General features: G+C 29.7%; 1 protein-coding gene and 2 non-coding genes across 3 annotated transcripts; all 3 read left to right on the plus strand.

Moving 5' to 3' along the window:
• Window positions 1-3930: 3930 nt before the first annotated feature.
• LOC114167006 (TATA-box-binding protein) lies at window positions 3931-9210 on the plus strand. The gene is made up of 10 exons (XM_028051897.1): window positions 3931-4203; window positions 4493-4600; window positions 5616-5703; window positions 6037-6108; window positions 6707-6757; window positions 7040-7084; window positions 7195-7287; window positions 8302-8403; window positions 8499-8572; window positions 8788-9210. Coding segments are annotated over exons 2-10 (603 nt in total). The 5' UTR covers window positions 3931-4203; window positions 4493-4523; the 3' UTR covers window positions 8789-9210.
• A 13765-nt stretch (window positions 9211-22975) lies between these two features.
• TRNAY-GUA lies at window positions 22976-23066 on the plus strand. Its single transcript is given in 2 exon segments — window positions 22976-23012; window positions 23031-23066. It is a non-coding gene; the product is annotated as a tRNA-Tyr (tRNA).
• Window positions 23067-24372: 1306 nt separating this feature from the next.
• On the plus strand, window positions 24373-24460 carry TRNAY-GUA. The gene is given in 2 exon segments: window positions 24373-24409; window positions 24425-24460. It is a non-coding gene; the product is annotated as a tRNA-Tyr (tRNA).
• Window positions 24461-25242: the final 782 nt, after the last annotated feature.

Genomic DNA, 25242 nt, shown 5'->3' on the forward strand with positions numbered 1-25242 from the left:
CCATGAACTGCATCCAAATGTGTATCTAGGCCAGCCAAAAAGACATAAACTCGTTGATAATTAATCATGTTGTTATACTTTTCAACATCTTTAGGACATTCCATGCTACAATTTGTGATAGTATCATATTTCAGCCATAATCTTTGCAATTTACCAAAATATGTAATAACAAATCCTCCATTTTGCTGAGTAGATATTACCTCACGATATAATTGATATGATCAGGACGCATCCTGGTTGACTGAGTATGTTTGTTGCACAGTGTCCCAGATATTTTTTGCTGTAGCTAAGCAAATAAAAAGGGATCTGATTTCTTTCGTCATGGAGTCCAAAAGCCAAGACTTGACTAGACAATTTTCATCTTCCCATACTTCATATTCATCAGATTTCCTATTTTCTAGTGCAACCTTTGTTCCAGAGATGAAACCCAAACATTTTCTGCCTTTGATCTTGTTATGTGCGTTCAACGACCACTCAACATAGTTGGTGTCGTCAGGTCGTTCAGGGGTGAGCACTTCAAGCATATGGGTAGCAATGGAAGTCCCAAAATCATGTTTCTCCGATTGATTTTTACCGGAAGGAGCCATCAGAAATATTCAAATAAATAAGCATCGCTTCCTATATTGTAGAGGATTTCAGTGTTTGGCTCTGATACCATATATAAATGATGTAAAGAATTATTTTGATGTATTATTTCAAAGAATATGGTACCATATATATACATACATACATACAAGGAGTGTTATAATTCCTCATCTATTAAAGGAATGAGTGCACAGATTAGCTCACAGAGGTAATAATGCCTAAATTATAGCTAATACAATATTTGATTACATAATATTTGCTAAAAGAATATTTGACATATCTTAACAAAACATACTAGCGATTATATTTACACTAATCTTCTCATTTACATGCGTAAATTGATTTTATTTTCATTTATATTGCCTTGATAATATAAATAACGAGATAAGTAAAAGGAAAATTATTCTTTTATTCAAGAATCATAGGATATTTTACCTCAATCAAGAAAATGAAAGTATTTTCCAATCATAGACAAAATTTTAGAAAACAATTATGGGTGGTATTGATAACAAACATGAAGTATAGAAATAAAATATTAATATTGGATAATAAAGAAGATGATACAATATAAGGGAGAGTTTGTTGTAACTACATCTAAACAAAAATGAGTTTCATTGATGAAAGGAGAAGACAAAATTATTTTAAAAAAAGAGTCATAAAAACATAAGAGAAGAAATATTCGGCCAATGTGTGAGAAATTTATTTATTTTTTCCAAAATCATATCTCCCCATACACCATATCACTTTTAAAATAGTTCATTAAAACTCGATATAAAGAATAAATCATCTTTATCCATTTATATATTTCATTATCTATATATTTACTTACATACCTATCTATCTATCTATCTTTTAGGTGGAATTGGAATATTTAATTTTAAGCTAATAACTTTTATTAAAAAAAAAAATCTTGAATAATATTGTTTTCATAAAGATTTTCAAATTCTTTATGTCAATAAATTATACTTTTAAAGTTGAATATCCAAAATAAATAAAAAAATGTAAAGATGGAATTACTAAATAGGTGTTATCATTTACTTTTTTTTTTAATTCAATAAAAATGTAGGAATACTCTTTCTTTATTGATTCAAAAATGTATTTCCTATGCAAAAAATTCAAATTCACTCATTTCATATGATTTCTTCTATTTTTCATAGCTTGTAATTACCATGTTTTGCAATGCTGATCTAGTTGCTAGGTTTAAGGCTGATCTAGTTGTTAGACTAATATCAGTGAGACTATTAAGACAAGAGTATGAGACTGAGACAATAAATGAGGAGTTTAATGTTGATAATTCGTGTAAGTGTTCAAGACAGGACAATGAGCATGCATTAAATAGAGAAATTTGATAAACATTGAAGATGAGAAAAATCCAAAGAGTCAAAAAAGATAAACACAAAGGAGAACTTTGAAAGAAGAAAAGGACAAGACACTTCTGAACTTTTTGGTCAGAACAAGTATAAATATTAAAAATCATCTACATCTTAAAATTTTAAATTTTTATTTATCAACAAACTTACATTTAGTTTATGTATAAATTGATGTATTTATTCTTATTCCTTTTGTACAATGTTACAATGATGTTGATGTAGAAAAACTTCCAAAACCAACCCTGTACATTTACATTTTGTTTTAAAATATAATTTGGAGGGGTTTGTTTTACTGTATAATTTTGCATTCTAAAAAATCATATTCATAAGAATATTATATCTAAAAGAATTATTTCCATGGACATACTTGATTGATATTTAGTAAATTTAGATAAAATGATGATTAATTTTTAAAAAGAGGTGAAAGAATGTAAGAGGATATGATGGAGACAAATAATTAATAAATTGCAGTCGAATAAAAATAACGACTTCTCATATATATATAATACGAATATAATGCTTAGATTTTCTAAAAAATAAACATATTCAACCTATATCTTCATAATCTTTCTATCAAGTATAGAAATATTTATTTTCATTATAATGTTTATTGGGCCAAAAAATGAAAAACATGTGCATCTCTTATTTTTCATTTTTAATATTTATATGATGAGATTTTAAAAGAATAAAACTATATACGCATTCATTTTATAAGGATGGGTATAATTATTCTATTTGTTCGCTATATTTTATTAGAAGAAAAATGGATAAAGTAATATTGGAATTGTTGTTCTTCATTTAACAATTACTTGGATAAGAACAGAATATAAAATTATAGATATAAATATTTTATCTTTTTAATGGTTGTTTTTCTAGAGAAAAAAATACAGCAATTTAGAAATTTTATGTTTGTCATTTTTCAATAATATAATTTCTGTAAAGATTAAATATGTTTTTAGTGAATTTTGAAATTAGTTTATTTTAAAATTTTGGACAAATTTAGTCTCATATTTTTCAAAATACAAACGCAATTATATTGATATACAATGTACTTTTTTCATTTAAACCTTAAAACGTAAATTATTTTATTTTGAGAGAATATAAAACTAAAATTAATATAACCATTAAGTCTTAACTTAACTCATCTAAATAAAATGATAGAGAATTCAGAAACGCATATCTATAATTATTGTAATAAAAAAATAATTAAGTTTTAAATTCCATAAAGTCGGATATATTTTATTAAGCTGTTATTAGTTATTTTTTATTAAGCATTCTATTTTTCTTTTAATTTTTAATTAAATATTTAATATTTAACTTTTCATTTTTGGATGATTTGTTTCTTATCTTGTCTCGTTACTTAATTTGATTTTACTATTAAAAATATATGATCATGTGATTAATTAAATTGATATCTTCGTTAAAAACTAATTTATAATTTTTATGAACAATATATTAGCTAGACATCACAATCAAAGAATGTCATTATCACCACTAATCATATAAATAAAAATATTATTTTTATCTAATATGCTTTTAATCAAAACAATAAAAAATGTTTAATTTTAAATTAATTATAATATCATTATATTTTATAAAATCTTATTATAATCGAACAAGACGATAACATTATAAAAGAAAAATTAAAATATCATTAAAAATAAAAAAAATTAAATACTCACAAAAGATTTAATAAATACTTAAACGAAAATATGTAATATGGTTTAAAACTTAATTAAATTAATAATAAAATATTTGTTTAAATATCTTTATTATTGAAAGGAATTAAGATAAATAATAAATGAAATAAAAAAGAAAAAGGCGTGGTTCCCTAATTTCCCGAAAGCCCAGTCAAGTCAACCGTTGTAGCCACATGTCGTTGTGCAATTGGGCGGTGAGAGAAGAGGTGCGAGAATAGCATTGTCCTCCCTCACGCTTATAAATAAGAGGTGGCAGATCTCGTTTCTCTTCTCTCGCTATTGCCTCCAGATCTTTCCACACACATTACAAATACCTTTCACTCTCTCTTTCTCTCTCTTCCTCACATTCTCTGGACATACAAACTCTCTCTCTCTTCAAATCAAAACCTATCACAACATACAAATCCCAAATCCTCTGTCTATATAGCTCCTTTCTCATATAAAAGAACTCTTCTTTCGAATCCTTCCCGCTCCCTCTACACCTTTTCACTCTTTTCCCTCTCGATTCGCTCCACGCGCACATCCCAACCCTAATTTCTTTCTTATAGGTCTGATTTCACATGCAAATCCCCAATTTTTCTTTTTTTCTCAAACTAATTTTAAGACAAAAAGAGGGGTTCGTTGCATCGGGTGAAAATCTTTGATTAACTGTTTGGGTTGTTTTAATTTTCGAGATCTGGGTTCTTTGTCTTTTTTTGGTTTTTAATTTTTAAAGGGTTTTCCTTTTCTTTGGCTAGAGTTGAAAAAGAACGTAGCGAACTTTTGTTTGGTACTGATTGGTGTTGAACGTGGTGGGTTGTTTTTGTTTTGTTTTTTTTTTTTTTTGGTTGCGGGCAGCTCTGCGTTTGGGTTGTTAAATTAGGGTTTGATGGCTGACCAAGGATTGGAAGGGAGCCAGCCGGTGGATCTACAGAAGCATCCTTCTGGGATCGTGCCTACCCTTCAGTGAGTATCCGTTTTTTTCTTTTTCAACAAATTACATCGTTCTCTTGTTCGATTGATTTCAATTGCAAGCTTCAGATGGCTGGATTTTTAAGTTTTAACTTGTGGGGTTAGCCCCCTTTTTTTTTCGTAATAAGAAGTGACTTTTGATGTGTTGCTAGTAATAGCTATCCAGTAAGTCATCCCCTATGCCTTTGTATCTTAACACTATTGTGTTGCTAGGGAATTCAGCTTGTAAACAGTGATGTAAATCTTTCTGAGTGATGATGTAACTGTAGCTGGTATTGTTGGGATCGCTTTGTGGTAAATCACGGTGCAAAAGAGATGGCGGTTATACCTTTAGTTTACATTCAATTATTGTTATCTAACTAGTGATGACTGTGGGCGACTCTATGGCGTCCTAATCAGGGATTAGTAGGCATATGCTTATTGCTGGTCAAGGTTTCGAATTACTGACATTGCGGACAATTGTGAACAAAAGAAGTCGATATGGCCATAGGCAGTATCACAGATAGCCAATAAACATTGACATCAAGGCTGAAATTACAGCTGTGGACTTTATAATTATTTGAAAGACTGCTAAATGTTAAATATAACAGTAATTTTTACAATTTCCGCTACTTAACCAGTACACGGGGCAAAAAGATGCAACTTTTAATTCCCAAATTTTCTACTTAAGTTCATCCTAAGCATGTTTTGCAGAGTTGATTAATGTCTTTTTACCACCCTGCTTTTTTGTGTAATCCTTGACCTATGTGTCAAAGCACCAAATTTGCCACTTTTGATCATAAAATTTGCTTTTGTTTTTGTTGGAATGTATAATAATTTTACTTCTGTTCACATGGGAATGTTAAGGATTTTGCTTGAATTTACATTGTATTACTTGATAATTCTGTTTACAATTTACTTTGGACTATGCAAAGGATTTGTTTCTATTTATATTTGTGTACATGATAATTTTTCATCTATTTACGTGGTGTAAATTGTAATTTAAAAATCAAGCTGTTTGTACTGCCAGAAATATTGTATCCACAGTCAATTTGGACTGTAAGCTGGACCTTAAAACAATTGCACTACAAGCTCGTAACGCAGAGTACAATCCCAAGGCAAGTTTCATTTACTTGTTGTGAGTTTCACTCACATTTCCTCTCTGTACAGTTGTGGGTGTATACATGTTTTTTTCTCTGCTTTTGCATCTGAATTGCAACAAAGTTTGCTGGTGGCTGTGCAGTCATGTATTCTGCTTTTGGAATTCTTTTTGTTTTTATCTGGATCCGAGAAGTATGATTAATCTAAGATTGCTATTTTATATTAATATCCCGTGTGATATCTTCCACATGTTAGTATGTAAGATTTTTAATTAGCAGATGTACTATATATGCTTGTTCTAATTGGTTGGTAGTTTACTGTACTGATATTTGTGATGTGTTTGCTTGCAGCGTTTTGCTGCTGTTATTATGAGGATAAGAGAGCCCAAAACAACTGCACTTATCTTCGCTTCTGGCAAGATGGTATACTTCTTTTCTCTACTGCCGTGTCTGTCTACAAGATGAGAGTAGTGCATTGCGCTATATTCAGCACTGTCCTCAAATTACTTCAATGTTAATTCGTAGTTGTGTGGTTCTCTTGTTCCATTTTACTTGACTGTGTTTATCAAAGCAATGGACAAACTGGTGTTGGTTGTAAAATTCAGGCTTGTCTTTGTCTTAAGTTATATCATTGAAGGTTCTCGTAATGAGGTTGCAAACGCAGTTGCCACTTGTCAGAATTGCATGAATCAATTGGTTCTGTATAGCATGATGAGAGAAAAGGAGAGATGATGCATAGAGAAACCTCAGTGACCCAATTATTAATTTATGCAAATTATAAATAAAGAAGACATTCTATGTCTAAATTTATTTTTACAGTTTTATTTTTTTTCTTATTTCAACATTTAGCATCTATCTTGCAATTTACTATACATTTCAATTATGAATCAGATCGTGGGCCTTCTGGGTTGCAATTTTCTTTTCTGCATTATGTCATTGCTCTAAATTTTTTTTATAAAACCAAATTAATTTGGTATCCTTCTTGTGGACTCTGATTTATTCTTTTATGACCATTGGCTAGGTTTGTACTGGAGCTAAGAGTGAACAACAGTCTAAATTGGCGGCCAGGAAGGTATGTTACTGTTCTTTTATTTTATTTTTTCCTATTGTCTTCTGGGTATTGATGATTTTTTCGCAAATTGAAGCCCTGACCATTTTGTTGGTAGCTTGTTTTTGAAACTATTCTTCCTGTTTTTAGTAGACTGAGCTGTTAAATAGTTGAAGGAGGCTGGCTGTTTTTTATTCTTTGCTTGTGTTTAATATGGTCTTTAGGTTCGTCACCTCAGTTAGAAATGTAAAGTTAATTCTGAAAAAGTTACATATTTTCTGAAGTTTTCTATTTTCCCCCTTTCAGTATGCTCGTATTATCCAAAAGCTTGGTTTCCCAGCGAAATTTAAGGTATTACTTTTGCTCCTCATGATTTTTGCTGAAATTGTTTTATCCATTGTTATTTTTTCACTTAATTAAGTAGTGTTTGATTACTAATTTATTCCTTCGTTACTCTACAGGATTTTAAAATTCAGAACATTGTTGGCTCCTGTGATGTCAAGTTTCCCATACGACTGGAGGGTCTTGCGTATTCTCATGGTGCTTTCTCAAGTGTAAGTTTTTTAACTTTTGGTAAAACATTTCACAGGCTTGGATCGGATCTTTGATGTTGACTTTTAAAATAACACTATTATTTACTTTCACTGTCTTGATGCTTAGCAGTCTCTAAAACAGTTTTAAGGGCGTCTTTTTGAATTGTATACTTGATATGAAAATAACCTGTGGAAAAACTGTATTTTGTTTGAAGCACTATGTTGCAAGGCTTTTTTTAATGTGTTGCTTAACAGTGTAGGTACTTAATGTATTGTTTGGTATGCATGATGTATTAGTTGTGGCGATTGATTTGAGATGATTTGTGAGGATTGTGTGTATTTGGTTAAGGTGATTTGTGATGATTTGTAGGTAATGTTTTGAAAGAGATAATAATGAAGAGTGAGATGAGGAGAAAGTAGTATATTTGGGGGGGTTTAGTAAATTACTAATGTAGCCCTCCATCTAAAAGTTGATTTTTTAAATAATTCTATTTATTTGACATGTCTTTAATTTTTTACAATTACTGGAAATTAATAAATAATATTTTTAAGAAATAATTTATTTTCGTTTACCCAGCTAAATTTCTTTTAACCAAAATGTTTATATTTAAAAAATACACCTAATGACAATTTTTGTATTACACTAAAAAACAACTTACCACTCTTCATTAATTCAATCAAATCAATAACATACCAATAAACTTTCTACTCAAATCCATTATCTTCCATTAAACCAAACCACCTCACTTTCTCTTAAAATCCCTCCAAATCAATCCACTACAATCCACCCCTCAACCAAAGCATAAAGGATGGAAAGGCTTTTTGATTTTTAAAATTTTAAATAGAGTGAAATGGTTGAACCGGACTAATATTATTATAAATCACTATGCTCGTGTGATCAATTAACTTGATGAAGTATAAATTGTGGAAAGGGACATCTTCTGTTATGTTTATGCATGTGCTTAATCTAATGTTTTGAAGTAGAGGAAAATGATGGTTATTTGCTGATACTTTACTTGTTTGTGGTGTTGGTAGTATGAACCAGAGCTGTTTCCAGGTCTAATCTACCGTATGAAGCAACCTAAAATAGTGTTGCTTATATTTGTCTCTGGAAAAATTGTTCTAACAGGAGCTAAGGTGATTTTTTGCTTTATAATTTCCCATTGTAATTGCCATCCACCCACGCCCCCTTTTTTGTACTGGATTTTAGCTGTTTTCATTTCCATTTTCAGGTGAGAGATGAGACTTACACTGCCTTTGAAAACATATATCCTGTACTTACTGAATTCAGGAAAAACCAACAATGGTACGAATTTGTCTTTATATATTTAATTTTTTCTATACATATATAAATGTAATTTCAACGATTTCCATAAGGGTGGCTATCTTTTGTTTAGCCATCTGATTTATGAATTGCGTTAGATTTAGATCTGGTAAGGTTGTACTTTTTGTATGAGTGTTGATGTAGTTACACTTGATGCATTCGTGAAATGAATTTATTATTTGACCTGGTTATGGCAGATTTGTCAAGAAAGAGCAGGAGCAGCGGGTCTTGCAGAGAAGTTCGTGGAACTGTAAATACTAAGACAAAGGAGATGATATCTAGATTGATATAAATTAAAGACAGCCGTTTGTGTTGCCTTGTATCTGTTTTTTGATTGATCTTCATGTAGTAAAGTGCCAGACATTGTTCTATTGATTTGAAATTTTAAAAAAAGATGATTGAGGAGTCAGAAATGAAAAAAAAAAATGGAGAGCAAAATACAGCAGTAGCACATTCAGTCCTGACTGACTGACTTTTCAATCTGTTTTCATAACTGTTTCTACTAATTATCCTTAGTGGGTACTGGACATTTTGATCAACAGATTCAATATTTTGATGATGGTACTACTTGGATTCAGTATTTTGGACATGGATTTGGTTCCAAAATGTGTTGTTCTCAAGAGAGTAAAGGTGTCATAAAGTTGCTTTGTTCATTAGAAGATCAATGGCTAAAATCTATAATACAATCGTTGATTTAGTCTGTATGGTATTGTAGCATTTTTTGAAGAGTGTATTATTCACTTCAGAGATCTAGCTCTTATTAATCTCAGCATCACAGTATTGAAATAAAAAATTGAAAAAAAGAAACTGAATTCAATTTTTGTTTTTTAGGGTCAGCGTTTATTTTAGCTGAATCAATTTTTTGCAAAATCAAGAATTAGTAGCTTTTTATTTAATATAATTTTTTTTTACTTTTTAATTTATTTTGAAAATCAAACACAAAAAAATCAATTTTAATTGATTATTAATTTGATGCAGAATCAAACAGAAACTTGTACTAGTTTGTTTCTACAATAACGTAAGCTAAGAGATAAACAAAGCATTGAAGTGATTTGGATTTGGACGTTTTGAAACGGAGAATTTATTGGCATTTAATTTTTCTTACCTTTGCCAGAAGTTATCTGAGTCTGATGGAAGATCAAATAAATTGGTATTACCTGTCATTGAATGAAGGATAATAGCATAATTAACGTAATCATTCCCTTTTTCTCAGGGATGCTACACTAATTTTTCAACTCCATATTTATTGTGTATGCATATTTAACTTTTACAATTGGTTAAATCATTTCACATCTCTTAATTTTTGCAGTAAAATTTTTAGTAGATTTTTTCATTTTTATTTAACTTAATTGAGTCTCTATTTTAGAAAATTCATTGTTAGTAGTATAGTATACATGATTTTTAAATTTTTATTAAATTTTATTAAATTTTTTTTCTTTTTTTATAATTTAAAAAAAAATTGTTATGTTTCAATCTGATATCGTGTCACGTGGCAGAGATAGTGTGATGTGATAGGACCACGTGTCACTATTAGATGTGAAGTCTCAATGTAGTTTTTGTATTTGTTATTTTGTTTCAATTTGATCTCAATTTTGTTAAAACTGAGTCAATTTGATCGTTAAATCAAATTTAATTTTTATATAAATTTTACAATAGTATTTTTATTATAATTAATTAAGTTTATTTAAATATATATTTTATATTGAGTTTTATTTAAATTTTTTTAAAATATTTATATATCTTTAATTTTTTTAAAATTATTAAAATATTTAAAATTTAAAAAAAATTAAAAAAAATACGTATTGAGATGTGGAATATAATTAACACGGTTTACTATTAACAAAAAGACTTGATTGAAACGAATTTTTTAAAATAAAAATTCAATTGAATTAAATAAAAAATGAAAGAACATATTTAACATTTGGCTGCTCCATGAAACCTAGAGAATGATTTAACCTTTCCGATTTTACTATTTTGAAACTGCAAAATGTTCAAATCTCGTTTTTATTATTTTCCGCCTAAAAATAACGAATGTTCAGAAACAACTGTTTTTTAATTTCACATGTGTTCCTTATGTTATTACATATTAGTTTAGGATTAGTTGGGTGGTCACACTATCATATAGTATTATTTATTGTCTGACATTATGAGGTAGTGTCATTGATAGAAGATATATATTTTTTTTTAAGTCAGTTGTTTTGTGCATTTTAATGAATAATTAAATGTATTAGGATAATCCAATATTGATTATCTCATAACAAAGTAAATTTATTATCTAAGACATTGTATATATCCATGACATAGTAAAATAAAAACTAGGTTTAATTATGCCTTTGGTCTCCATTTTGGAGTCAAAATCTCAAAATGGTACTCAAGTTTTTAAAAGTTTCAAGTTGGTCCCTTTTTTTGTTAAAACGTCTCACGTTTGTCCTTTCGGTTAAGTCAAGGTTGACGTCGTTAGAGGGAGTGTCACGTGTCAGTTCCTTGATTTTTTGAATTTTTTTATTATTAGTTTTTTGAATTTTTTTATTTTTTATTTTGAATTTTTTTTAAAAAATCCAAAAAATTGCCACCTGTCAAGCTGTCATCGTGCCACGTGGCAGTGACAGAGTGATGTGGCACGTATCAAATTTAATAAAAATATTTGTATAACATTTATATAAAATTAATTTTTGTTTCAATTTGAAAAGGGATAAAATTGCTACTTTTTACAAAAATTGGGACTAAATTGAGACAAATTAAAATAAAGGGACCAAATTGAGACTAAGAAAATGACATCTGTAAGACCCAATATTTCTGCCCTTATGTTTAAGGGCTGCCTCAGATCTAATTGGGCCTAAGGGCTGGCTCATGAGGAGCCAAAGACCCTAAACCAGCCTAACACTCTCACTCCCATCTCACTTTCAGAAAACATCTGTCCTCAAACCCCTTCGTTCTCAATGGAAGCTTTGCTAGGGTTTGATCCTTAGCCTTCGTCAAGGTTGCTCAAGCTCTTTCGGCCCCACGTAAGTTGCTCATTAGCTCATACTAGATCTCTCCTGGTCTTATTTTCGTGTTTACTCTGAGGCTCATCTCAATGCCCTTGTTCTGTTCCATTTTTCTATTTTGCCAGCTTCTAAGTTTGTTCCTTGAGCTGTGATGTTCCGCTGTTGGTGTCGAGGCCTTGCACTAGCTCATTCCAGGTGAGGGAAGCTAGAACCTAATCTTGTATTCGTCCTTTTTACTGTTTGGCTGTTGTACTACGATTTTGTGGTTGATATGATGTCCTGGATGCGTGAAATGCTTTAGTGTGTTATTCTTGGCTTGGTATGAATGGCTGTCACAGGAAAACAGTGGCGAGACCTGATAATCTCGCCCAGGCGAGCCTGTCTCGCCCAGGCGAGCCTGTCTCGCCCAGGCGAGATGAGCAGAGGCTCGCCCAGACTTTTTACGCAAGGGGTCGCTCAGGCGACCAGCTCAATTTTGAGCGAGCGAGTGTCTCGCTCAGGCGAGGGGAGTCTCGCCTAAGCGAGAATGCGCATAGGCCGTTGTGGTGTGTGTGTCGAGCTCTCGCCTAGGCGGAGGGAGCTCGCCTGAGCGAGATCCTCCAGCCTGAGCGACGAGCTGGGCGAGAATGCGTCCTGAATTGGGTTCCCTTTGTGCTTGAATGTTTAGCTAGTACTTGTATGAGTTATTGTATGATGGCTTAATGGGAATGTTTATGCATGATTGGGAGAGGGTTTTATGTGTGAATCATGAGTTTGACATAATCTTTATATGAATTATACTCGAGAGGTTGAATATATGTATATATGTGGTCACGAGTTTGACATGAGCAACAATGGACATGATGGTTGGTAATCTAGTGGCATGGCTTTGGTATGAGGAGAAACTCTTTACTCATTGTTGGGAATGACGAGTTGGTATTGATTCAATGTATGATAAATAAGGATTGGTTACAAATGAGGGGATGAGGTTCCTATTTATGATATATGTATCTGTTACTTGGCTGTTTGTGTATGTTTGTTGTGTGGTCAGTACGTAATCCCTTGAAGTCTCTAGGTGGAACTTCAGGGTCGTGCTTCAGTGGTCGGGACGTAATTCCATGGCCCCTGTTAGTGGGTGTCCATGGTGGTACCCCATCTATATAACTTGGTAAGGATTCAAGTAAAGGATCGTATCCTGACACTCTAAGGAGTCAGTTAGTCTCACTTAGAGCGGACTGGCTCCTGTGGTGAGAGTAGTAGGAGGCCTGAAACTCATTAAGGGCTAACCTTGTGTGTGAGGGAAATCGATTCATTGTAACACTTGTAACACATAACTCGGGGGTGAGCACCTCGGGGGTGAGCAGAGGTATCCACCACAAGTGCAAGTATCCGCTGAATCCGACCAGGTTATATATATCCGGATGAGTCGAGTCTTAGTGTATTGTTTTGGAAGGTCATAACATGCTTGGGTGATGTATGTATCATTGATTGTGAAAGCATATCTGATTGCATGATAAAACCACTTTTGGCTCTAGCTTACCCTTTTGTTTTTGTTGTGTGTTCTGCTGTGTGGTACTCTCTTTTGCGATGATCATCAACTTGTTGATGTGAGCAGATGCGAGGAACATCCGTGGTCAACATGGAGGTGATGGTTATGCTGCTTAGCCTTTGGGTTGACTTCTGCCTTTGGGCTCTTCATTTAGGGCTAAGGCCCATGTATTGTTTTCTCCGGGAATTTGTTTAAGTCATTTTCACTTTCTTACTTTACTTTGTACCTGACATCGTGGTGTATTTCTTTTATTCGTCCTCTAAGCAATTGGGATATCTGTAGGAGTGACGTTATACTCTTTTATCCTCGTTTCTTATATTATATTGTGTGACATATCCTTTATTTAGCTTTATTAAATAAATGGGGTGTTACAACACCTAGCGTAATACTGACACGTGTGACTATCACTGCCACGTCACTTTGTCACTACCACGTGGCGCAATGACAGCTTGACACATGGCAATTTTTTTTATTTTTTTAAAAAAAATTCAAAATAATAAATAATAAATAATAAAAATTCAAAAAAATAATAATAAAAAATTCAAAAAATCGAGAAACTGACATGTGGCACTTCCTCTAACGGCGTCAACCTTGACTTAACGGAAAAGGCAAATGTGAAACGTTTTAACAAAAAAAGGGACCAACTTGAGACTTTTAAAATTTTGGGTACTATTTTGAGATTTTGGCTCCAAAATGGGGACCAAAGGCATAATTAAACCTACAAACTAATTAGTAACTTAATATTTTAGATGAAAGAAAAAAACTTGATCATATTTTAACTAAACCACACATTTGTATTAAAGTTATCAAATCAATATTTGACCTTTTATGTAAAAAATAAAACTATGCAATAATATTGTTTTTCCAAAAATAATTGCTTGGAGAGTTGGATTGAGCTTTTAATTTATTGATTGACACTTTTTGTAAATATCATTATAAGTGATATTTAGAAGTTAAATTTATATGTTAAGCAACTAGTTGATGATAATTGTGTAGTTGTGCTTGATGATGTGCAACAACGTAATTTTATGGCTTAACTATTTATTGTTTAAAACATTTTGATTATTATTTATTCACACAACGAATCTCCTTTTACATTAGACAATCTTGATTATTGTCTTTTGTTAATAAATCTCTACAGTAGACTGAAGAAGTTATTAAAATTCCTAATTACATGTAAGAAACATTTATATGTTATAGAGAAATGATATTTTGACAAGAAAAATCTGAGAAAGTATCAACATTCAACATAAGCTATACATCAACAAGCATGAAGAGTGATGGACGTCCTTGGTGTAGGAGAGGGAGGAAATCCATGGAGAATGTTGAGGAGAAGATGAAGTGCAGCGGAATTTGGAGAATTAGAGGAAGGTTGCTCTCGGAAATGGAGAATTTGGTGAAGATGAAGAGTAGAAGTGGAGCTATGGTATGGAAGGTGGCTAGAGGAGATGAAGGAGAAGGTTAGCCATGTGTGCTCTCAAATTAATAGAAGTGTGGAGTGATCTCAAACACTAGCATCTAATAGCAATTCAAGAGTAACCATTACAATATTTGAGTGGCTCTATTTATGGGCACATGGCCGACCAAATGAAAAGAAAATGCAACAAAGATGAAATGCAAATGTAGCTTGGAGAAGAAGCTTGATTATAGACCATGTGATGTAGTAGATGAGTCTAGATGGTGCCAAGTGGCATATCACACTCTCTTTGCCCAAGTCACACGCACCATGCTTCCATCACATGCTCCTTGCTTAGTTCATGCTTTGCTTGCATCCAAAAGGAGAGCCACTCTAGTAACTCTCGGCCAATGGTAGCACATTGGGCTCGGCCCAAATGATCCTAACAAGTGTTCTAGCTTTTATTGAAAGCAAAGCCTAAACAATGGCCCAATTTAAATCTAGACTACTTCCTTCATGCATCATCTCATATTTTAGAGATTTCTTTAGCCCATGTAAATAATGTAAAAAGCCCATGATTGACTTGATCATCTTGTGAGAGGCCCATGTGAATCTTTCTCATCATGCTTCTTTCTAGTGATTGGGCCTTGATATGGGCTTGGTCTTGTTGATGCATTTGAGCTTGGGCTTGTTGGGGTCACATCAAAGAGGCACCGGTGACAACCCCTATTGTTGACGGCGGTATCTTTGACGGAACAACGGCTCCGGCGATGGCTATGGTGGCCCGAGATGGAGACGTTGAACATGAGGGTTACCGTTTAGTGATATTTCGTGCAGAGGCAAAACGGAAATGGCGCCGGCAAGGTTGTTGAGGGCGATCGGGGCCGCCGGCGCCGACTTTGCGGTGAACAATGGAGATGGCAGTGATGTTGATATTGTGCATCGGGAATGTGGGATAGAAATTGGAGAAAATTAAGTTTGGTGTGTTGATGAATATGGGGATAGTGGACTAGTGTTTTGTTGCCGACAGAATATAACATGATGCACCTGCATAACTTAATTTTCATAACTCTCCAAATTTGCATAATAATTGGGCCATTTGTTTTATTTTCCACTTCATGCACTTTTCAATGTAAGGGGTTTTCTTCCTGCACCCCCAATATTTCTTCTGCACCTCCAAACTTTTCATAAATTCCAAAACTACCCTTTTAGTATTTTTAAATTTTAAATCAATTAATCTCTATTTCTCTCTCCTATCTAATGCTTCACTTGTTTTCACTCAACCTTAGCCGTCGCACACCCCCCATTCTCTCATCTGCCCCACTCACCTCTCTAACGTGCCTTACTGTCGTGCCCCACTCCTTCTAATTTTTGTCCGCTCTTCCTCTTCCCTTCACCATTCCTCTCCAACAGGTAAGTAAAGCTATCCTGTTGTATATTTTAATTTTTTAATTTTTTGATTGTTTCTGCCATGTTTGTTGTATGTAGTTATTATTTTTTATTTGAATATAGATCTGTAAAAACACAAACTCGGAAGTCGTGGACTTCCATAGAACCAGGTTGGGAAGCAAAAAAAAAATGGCACTTACGGAAGTCGACTTCCGTAAGCCATTAATACCGGAAGTCGACTTCCATAGTTAAAACTGAGTTCCGTGAAAGTAAACATTATTGATTTCTGTAAGAACATATGACTTCCGTAGAAAATGGCGTGACTTTCGTACGCGACTTCCGTAGGCGAGTTCCACTTTCGTAAGGTGAGTTCCACTTCCGTAATAACGTAATGATGGTGTTCCGTAATTTTTTTTACTTAATTTTAATTTTAATGTAAATAATTTTGATATTAATTAATTTTAATTATTGTTAATTTTAATTAATTATAATTTTAAAAAAGTAAAATTTAGAATAATTAAAATTTTAGTTATTTACTATTTTGAATAATTTTAATTTTATTTAATTTTATTATTGAGTAAATATAATTTTAAAAAATTAGAATTTTAAATAATTAGAATTTAAAATAATTAAAATTATAGTTATTTACGATTTTGAAAATTTTAAATTTTAATTAATTTTATTATTGAGTAAATATAATTTTAAATAATTATAATTTAGAATAATTAAAATTTTAGTTATTAACGATTAAGAATAATTTTAATTTTAATTAATTTTATTATTAAGCAAATATAAGTTTAAATAATTATAATTTTAAATAATTATAATTTAGAATAATTAAAATTTTATTTATTTATGATTTTGATAAATTTTAATTTTAATTAATTTTATTATTGAGTAAATATAAATTTAAATAATTATAATTTTGAATAATTATAAATTTAGTTATTTACGATATTGAATAATTTTAATTTTAATTGATTTTTTATTGAGTAAATATAATTTTAAATAATTATAATTTTGAATAATTAAAATTTTAGTTATTTACCATTTTGAATAATTTAAATTTTAATTAATTTTATTATTCAATAAATATAAATTTAAATAATCATAATTTTGAATAATTAAAATTTTGGTTATTTATGATTTTTGAATAATTTTAATTTTAATTAATTTTATTATTGAGTAAATATAATTTTAAATAATTATAATTTTAAATAATTATAATTTTGAATAATTTTAATTTTAATTAATTTAATTATTGAGTAGATATAAATTAAAATAATTATAATTTTGAATAATTAAAATTTTAGTTATTTACGATTTTGAATAATTTTAATATTAATTAATTTTATTGTTGAGTAAATATAATTTTAAATAATTATAATTTTGAATAATAATAATATATTATAATTTTGAATATTAATAATTATAAATAATTATTATTTGTAAAAATTATGATTATTATTTATAATTTTGGATAATTTTAATTAATTATATTGTTCGAATAATTTTATTTTTAATTACAGACATGGCTAGGACAGGAGAAGCTCATCGTGGTGGCTTAAGTTCTTCACATGCTGAGGCTTCTAATATCCACAGCAAATGGGTGACCAACTAGTGTATGAGACACATCATGGTTATGATATCCACACATTACCTTCAACATCCAACCATCTCCATTACTAATTGGTTTGCCTCTGAGTTTAAATGGACAATCACATTTTCTTGTGCCAGAGACACTAGGCTGAACATCAGATTTATACTTCCTATACTTACCACCCCTTTCACAGCCTAACAATACATATGTTTTCCTCCCAGGTTGACTAGTAGCTTTGTTAGATCTGATAGTGACAACAACAAAACCAAGATGAAATGCTATTCCTCGAACCCACTGAATCAACTCATCTCGTGTTGAAAATATCTGATCAGTCGTAAAATTATTTGTATAGTCTCCATCACTCATCTCATTTATAAAAGAAGAGAAATCTGAGATGAAACTCGAATTTACTTGTGAATCCATGAAATTTAAAGGGAGATCGTCCATCTTAGATAACTTTACCCACCTATAATCTAACATTAGTAATCAATACCACTTTTTACAAAATAAAATAAATATAAAAAAAATTAAAATATTCCTCAAACAATTAAATAAATATAAAAAAATAAAATATACATAAACACTCAACCATAAAAAAATCAAAATAAATAAAATTAAATCAATAAAAAATAAAAATATTCATTCAAAAATATAAAACAAACACACAATAAATAAATAGTAAACTTAAACAAATAATAATTAAAACACACAAAAATATAACAATAAAAAATATATAAAAAATAAATAAATATTCATGTAAATAAAAGTTAAATAAATAATATAAATAAATAATAAATAAAACATAAGTTATTATTTAAACCCTAACAAAATTATAAATTACAAAATAAAATAAATTAAAATATCACTAAGTCTAAAAGCATGGAAGTAGAAGAGTGAAAGAAAAAAGAAAAAACAAAACTTAGTGTAAAAGCATCTACGGAAGTGGAAAACTGAAAAAAAGAAAAGAAAAAGAAAGCTTTGTCTAAAACCATCTACGGAAGTGGAGTGGAAAAGTGAAAAAAAAAAGAAGCATGGTAGAACATAGAAAGCATCGAAAGTGGAAAAAAGGAAAAACAAGATAAACCATTAACTACGAAAGTGGAAAAAATTTACTCACCACACTACTTACCAAACATATACTCGACTTCTGGGCGAAAAATTGACTTAAAAGAGCGGAAGTCCACTTCCGTAACACTATAAAAATTTTACACATCACTTCCACTTCCGATTAAATCATACACTTCCGGAAGTTGACTTTCCGTTTCACACATACATTTCCGGAAGTCGACTTCCGTAGAAGAGAAAAAATAATTTCATTTTCGTAAAGTTAGATTTGGCTTCCGGAAGTCGACTTCCGTTTTACATATGCACTTCCGGAAGTTGACTTCCGTATATGAAAAAATAACTTGACTTCACACTTTCGTATTGACTTCCGTAAAATGTAAGAATGAAATATTAAAAATGCACCAACATTTATCTCAGAGATAAACTTATCAAATATAAACTTCTATTCTAAATGCACATACCTCTTTTTCCGAGAAGAAATGAAGCAAAGCAAATGGTAAAATAGGAGTGGACCCTCGACTAAAAATTTCACACCTCAACCACCAACAAAATTTTTTGCACTGAAAGTGAAAGTGAAAGTGAAAGTAAGTGTAAGTGAAAGTGTAAGTGAAACTGAAGAGGGGTGCAGGGTATATAAACCATTGGCCGGAAATTAATTCAGGCACCCAACTAACTCTGTCATTCATAATTGTTTAATTATTGCATCTACCTAATTAAACTTTTTTATTTATTTAATTTTCCAAGGGCATAAATGAAAAACCGTGAATATTTGGAGGTGTAGAAGAAATATTGGGGGTGCAGGAGAAGAAACCCCTTCAATGTAATAACCCCGGTTTCTTGCAACTTTTGTTTCATTTTTATTGATTTTACTTTTATACTTGGATTTTTACTAAGTACACACTCTACTTTAATTTTATTTGTGGACTGGTTTACTTTTTACACTACGTCTTTTTGCTATGTGCACCCCATTTCAATGTATAATTTTTCTCATTACACTTATATACTCACTTATGTAAACTCATTTTTTATTTCCAATTTTATCATTTTTTAATTAAATCTCATATTTCAATCACATCATTTTCTAAAATAATAAAAATATTTTAAATTGAAATAAATATTAAAATAGTTTTTAAAATGATAAAATTAAGAATAAATAAAAATTTAGTTTTTTTTTTCTTTATTCTTTTTTCTTTTAATGTCTAATTGACCGTTCGCATCGTATAACACTTCTTTTTAAAATACAAAAATTATAAAAAGTCTAATAGACCATTCGTATTGCACGACACTTCTTTTTTAAAATACAAAAATTATAAAAACAGTTGGTGTCTAATCGACTGCTCGCGTCGCACGACACTCCTTTTCAAAATATAAAAATCATAGAATATTTTTGGTGTTTAATCGATCGCTCGTGTCGCATGACACTCATTTTCAAAATATAAAAAATCATAAATTTTTTTTTGTGTCTAATCGACCGCTCATGTTGCACGACACTCCTTTTCAAAAATATAAAAAAGCATAGAAATGTTTTTGTGTCTAATCGACCGCTCGCGTCGCACGACACTCCTTTTCAAAAATATAAAATATAAAAAATGTTTTTTGTGTCAACCCGGTCGCACGCTTCGCATGACACTTATTTTCAAAAATGTCAAAAGACAACTTTAAAAATTAAATATTCTAATCAAGTTTTATCTAAAACTATGTGATTCTTGATTTTCCATTGTGAATGGAAATACGTAGGAGCGAAGTCAAACCTTGTCGAGTTCACTTTCAAAATGTCATTTTCAAATAATTTTATAAAGAACTACTTAGCTTTGATTTCTCCTTTTTAATTAGAATATGTAGGACTAAGGTTAACCCTTGTCGGGTCCTTTTCACCCAAAAAAATATATTTGTTCATTTTATTTTCTTATTTTTGGGAATATAAATATTATAAAATAAACACATCTCTTTTGCAAATTTAATTAAAGGTACTGCCTTTGGACAGACGTTGTAGGGTGTTTATACCTTCCCTCTATGCGTAATCGACTTCGGACCCTAAATTTGGTTTTCGCAGACTTTATTTTATTTTTATGGTTGTCCATAGTTTTCTAGAATAAACTATAGTGGCGACTTCTAATCTTTTTTTTCAAATCGATTTCTTTTTGATTCGCTGTCCCGTCGCGATTTAGGTTGCGACACAAAGTTTTGACAAAGTTGAGGTGGCTTTCATGTGGCATCTGTTTTCAATTTCTTTTAATTTTTAAAAGCTTTTCCGTGTGGCAGAGGAGAGAAAACCTGTTTTCACTACTTTTTCATTTGGCACTCCTCTTTTCTCTCATTTTCCATTCATCGAAGCACAAATGAAGAATGACATTCAAACTCAAACCGCTACCTCTTCCTTCCTATCTTCACTCCTCTCCTCACCAAAACCCTAATTTCACACTTTCAAATCACCTTCTGTATATTTTCTTCCTCTCGGTTTCTCTCTCAACCATAATTTTAGCTGTTTTATCGTAATGCCTTCGTAACTGCTCAAACATTTCAAAATGATGAAATCACTAACGAAGTTGAAGAAGAAGAAAAGGAAAAACAAATATGGAGGCAACCTTAGATATAGCATAAAACTCCCAGTTATGATTCAACTGCTTCCATATTATAGTGGTCAATTGGATGGTGATCTTTGCTCAACACATCACCTATCCCTAATATCGGTGCTTATGTTTTGAAGACAAAAAGGTTGACATAAATTAGGAAGATTTAGGATTGGGGCTTATGGTAGTTAGAGAAATCAGGAACAAAATCTATAAGTTTGGACTCTTGCAATTGGGAACAAATTAATTTAAAAAATATATATTTACTATTTTTTCCAAAGTATTAGGTACCAAATATAGAGTAATTATGTGGCAAACGTATTGTGACTTTTTAAATGAGTGGTTAAGTGCCTTGTATATGTTATGAACAATATTTACAAGCTCACAATTGAATCACTTAAGTGGTATTTACAAGGTGTAGGTTTGTCCTCTTGCAATCAGGAAAAATGATTTAAAAAAAATATACATTTGCTATTACTTTCCAAAGTATTAGGTACCAAACATTGAGTACTTATGTGACAAAACAATGTTACTTTTTCTTCATGATTATAATAATTGAGTGGTTAACTACCTTGTATACATTATGAAGGATTCTCCAAGCTCACAATTGAATTATATTTACAAAGTGTAGGTTTGTACTCTTGCAATTGGGAAAATTAATTTAAAAAATATATCATTGCTTTCTTTTCAAAGTATTAGGTACCATAGAGTAATTATGTGACAAATGCAATGTTATTTTTTTCATAATTATAATAAATAAGTGGTTAATTACCATGTATATGTTAAGAAGAATATTTACAAGCTCACAATTGAATGGTATCTACAAAATATGTAGGTTTGGACTAATTGGGGAAAAAAGTAACATTGTGTTTCTCACATAATTACTCTATGTTTGGTACCTAATACTTTGGAAAAAATAGTAAATTAATTTTTTCCAATTACAAGAGTTCAAACCTACACATTTTGTAAATACCATTCTATTGTGATCTAGTAAATATTCTTCACAACGCATACAAGGTAGTTAGGCACTCATTTATTATAATTACGAAAAAAAATACACATACGTTTGTCACATAATTACTCTATTTTTGGTACAATACTTTGGAAGAAATAGTAAATATATATTTTTTAAATTAATGTTTTTCCAATTGGAAGAGTCCAACCTTACATGTTTTTTAAATACCATTCAATTGTGAAAGCTTGAAAATTTCTTCACAACATATAACTCAATTATTATAATTTTGAAAAAAGTAACACTTTGTTTGCTACATAAGTACTCTATGATTGGTACCTAATACTTTTGAACAAATAGTAAATATATATTTTTAAATTAATTTGTTCCCATTTGCAAGAGTTCAAACCTACACATCTTATAAATACCATTCAATGGTTAACTTGTAAATATTCTTCGTAACTTATACAAGGTAGTTTTTGAACCATTCATTTATTATAATTATGAAAAAAATAACATTGCATTTGCCACATAATTACTCTATGTTTGGTATCTAATACTTTGGAAAAAAATAGTAAATATATATTTTTTAAACTAATTTTTTCTCGATTACAAGAGTTTAAACCTACACATTTTGTAAATACCATTCAATTGTGATCTAGTAAATATTCTTCACAACATATACAAGATAGTTAAGCACTCATTTACCATTCATTATTTTTGAAATATATTATATTAAAAAATAATTTTAAAATTTTTTTCTAAGAATTATAAAAGTAATAATCAAATGAACTAAATACAAATTTAATTAGTTTAAAAGTAAAAGGGAACAAATTCTCCTTTTGAAAATATATTTGTACTGGTATTTATATGTTAGTTTGCTATTTTAAAAGCAAAACCGACCTTAGCTCAGTTGGTAGAGCGGAGGACTGTAGTTGTTGTAATAAATGGAAATCCTTAGGTCGCTGGTTCGAATCGGGCAGGTCGGATTTTTCTATTTTTCAGAACTTAAACAATATCTTTATATACATATATTTAACTGTCTTATGTTTTAGTTTTAATTCATATAAAATTTTTGCTACTTTTAAATTTGGAAAATTTTTATTCTTATTATTAATCAGTTTAATTTTCACAAATATTAATTAAAATAAAAAAATCATAATCAAATTATTTTTAGGCATATAAGTTAGTCAAGTAATATATTTTTATTTCAACTAAACAAATTTTAAAGATAAAACCAATAGAAAATTATTTGTAGCTATAGACAATAAAACTATGGCTTAAATATGTTTTGGTTATTAAAAAATTTAGAAATTTTACATTTAGTGTCTAATAATTATTTTTCAAAATTTTCATCCTAAGATTTTTTATTTTTATCAGGTCTGCCCCGGATACATTGTTATTAACCCAACAAGTCCCATATGATACAAAACATATAAGATATTATGGCATATAAAATTTAAGCAAACAAATATAAAAATATTTGATAAACACTTGAAAATATAACAGAATGGTAAATAAATTATAAATAAATGTATTTTTAAAAACCAAATAAAAAAATTATAAATGTTCCAAAGATAAAAAAAATGAAGAAAAATTATATTCGAAACTGGATTCAAAATATATAGTTTTTTAAAAACTAAAAACATTTGAAATCAAGAATTTTATTAAATTAAAACATAACATCATTATTTAAAATTGATAATTAAAATAATTCATTGAAAAACTGATGACTTATCAAAATGTGATGTATAAAGATCTATCAAACTTTTTATCTTCTAAACTATTATAAAAATATAATTTTAATTATTAAGTTAAATTATAAAATATTTTGTTTTTATATTTTATAAAATTTATGTAAAACAAAAAATTATATTATATTTTATGATTGAATTTTATTTATCAATACAAAATATTTCACATATCATTTACTGAAAAATATATTTTACAATTTAATTTAAAGATAAAATTTAAAGTTTTACAATTTGCTACGAAAAATATATTTAACTTCAATCTATTATATAAAGATTAATTAACTTTCTTGATGTTATACTATAATAAAATATGAATGTAACCAAAACTTTTGTATAAGTACATATTCTACTAATAATTTTTGATGCTAACAGTTAAACCAATTCAGATAATTTACTTTTAAAATATGAAAATTTGTGAAGCAAACAAAATTATGTTGCAATAACCAAAATTAGTCATTAACTAAATAGATCAGGGAAATTGCGTAAGCATAAGTCAATAAACATTGATTATATACTCTTAGTCTGGATTTTCGAAAACAAACCGACCTTAGCTCAGTTGGTAGAGCAGAGGACTGTAGTTGTTCAAAATAGACATCCTTAGGTCGCTGGTTCGAATCCGGCAGGTCGGATTTATATGTTTTTAAAATTACTAATTATTTAGTGTGTAAAAAGAATTTATACTGCTAAAATATTTTCAAATTTTAAGTTTAAAATTAATTTTTGTTTCCCTATTCATTTAACTAAATTTTTTGGTTCCTTTATTATACAATAGACAGTTTAGTCTCCTAATTTTCTAAAAAAACCATGACTTTGGTCCAATATTCAGATCTTATCTCTTCATTTTTTTTCCTGTCTTTTACGTTTTAATTTACTAAATCATTTATGACAGTAAAAATAAAAATGTTTGATTTAGGATTCAGTTGAAGTAAAATAAAACATAAAAAATTAATAGATTAAACAAAACTACTTTTTTAAATAATATAAGGGTGGATCCAACAAAATCAAGAGAGTTATAGCTAAACCTAAATTTTAGGATGAATACGTAAAGTTTTATGTAAAAATTTGTGTTTAATCCTATCCCCTCAATAACTTTAACCTTTAGATGTTAATTTATTATTCTTTTTTCAATTCTTAGTAATTTCACTTTAGAATAATGTTAGGTAATACTCTTTCCAAAGTAATATGTTTTTTTTAGATTATATATAATTTGTAATATTTACTCAAATGATAGTCTGTATTGTTTTCACATCAGAAATTTATGATTTTTATAGAATAGCATAGATACTGCAACAATTGACAAACTTATTAAATATTATGATAATTTCAATAAATTTGTTGAGTTGATTATGTAACATTTTAAGTAATAAGTAATGTATTATATTGAATTGAGATTTGTTAATGAAATAATATA

Source organism: Vigna unguiculata, chromosome 10, assembly GCF_004118075.2.
Source record: "Vigna unguiculata cultivar IT97K-499-35 chromosome 10, ASM411807v1, whole genome shotgun sequence".
NCBI lineage: Eukaryota > Viridiplantae > Streptophyta > Magnoliopsida > Fabales > Fabaceae > Vigna > Vigna unguiculata.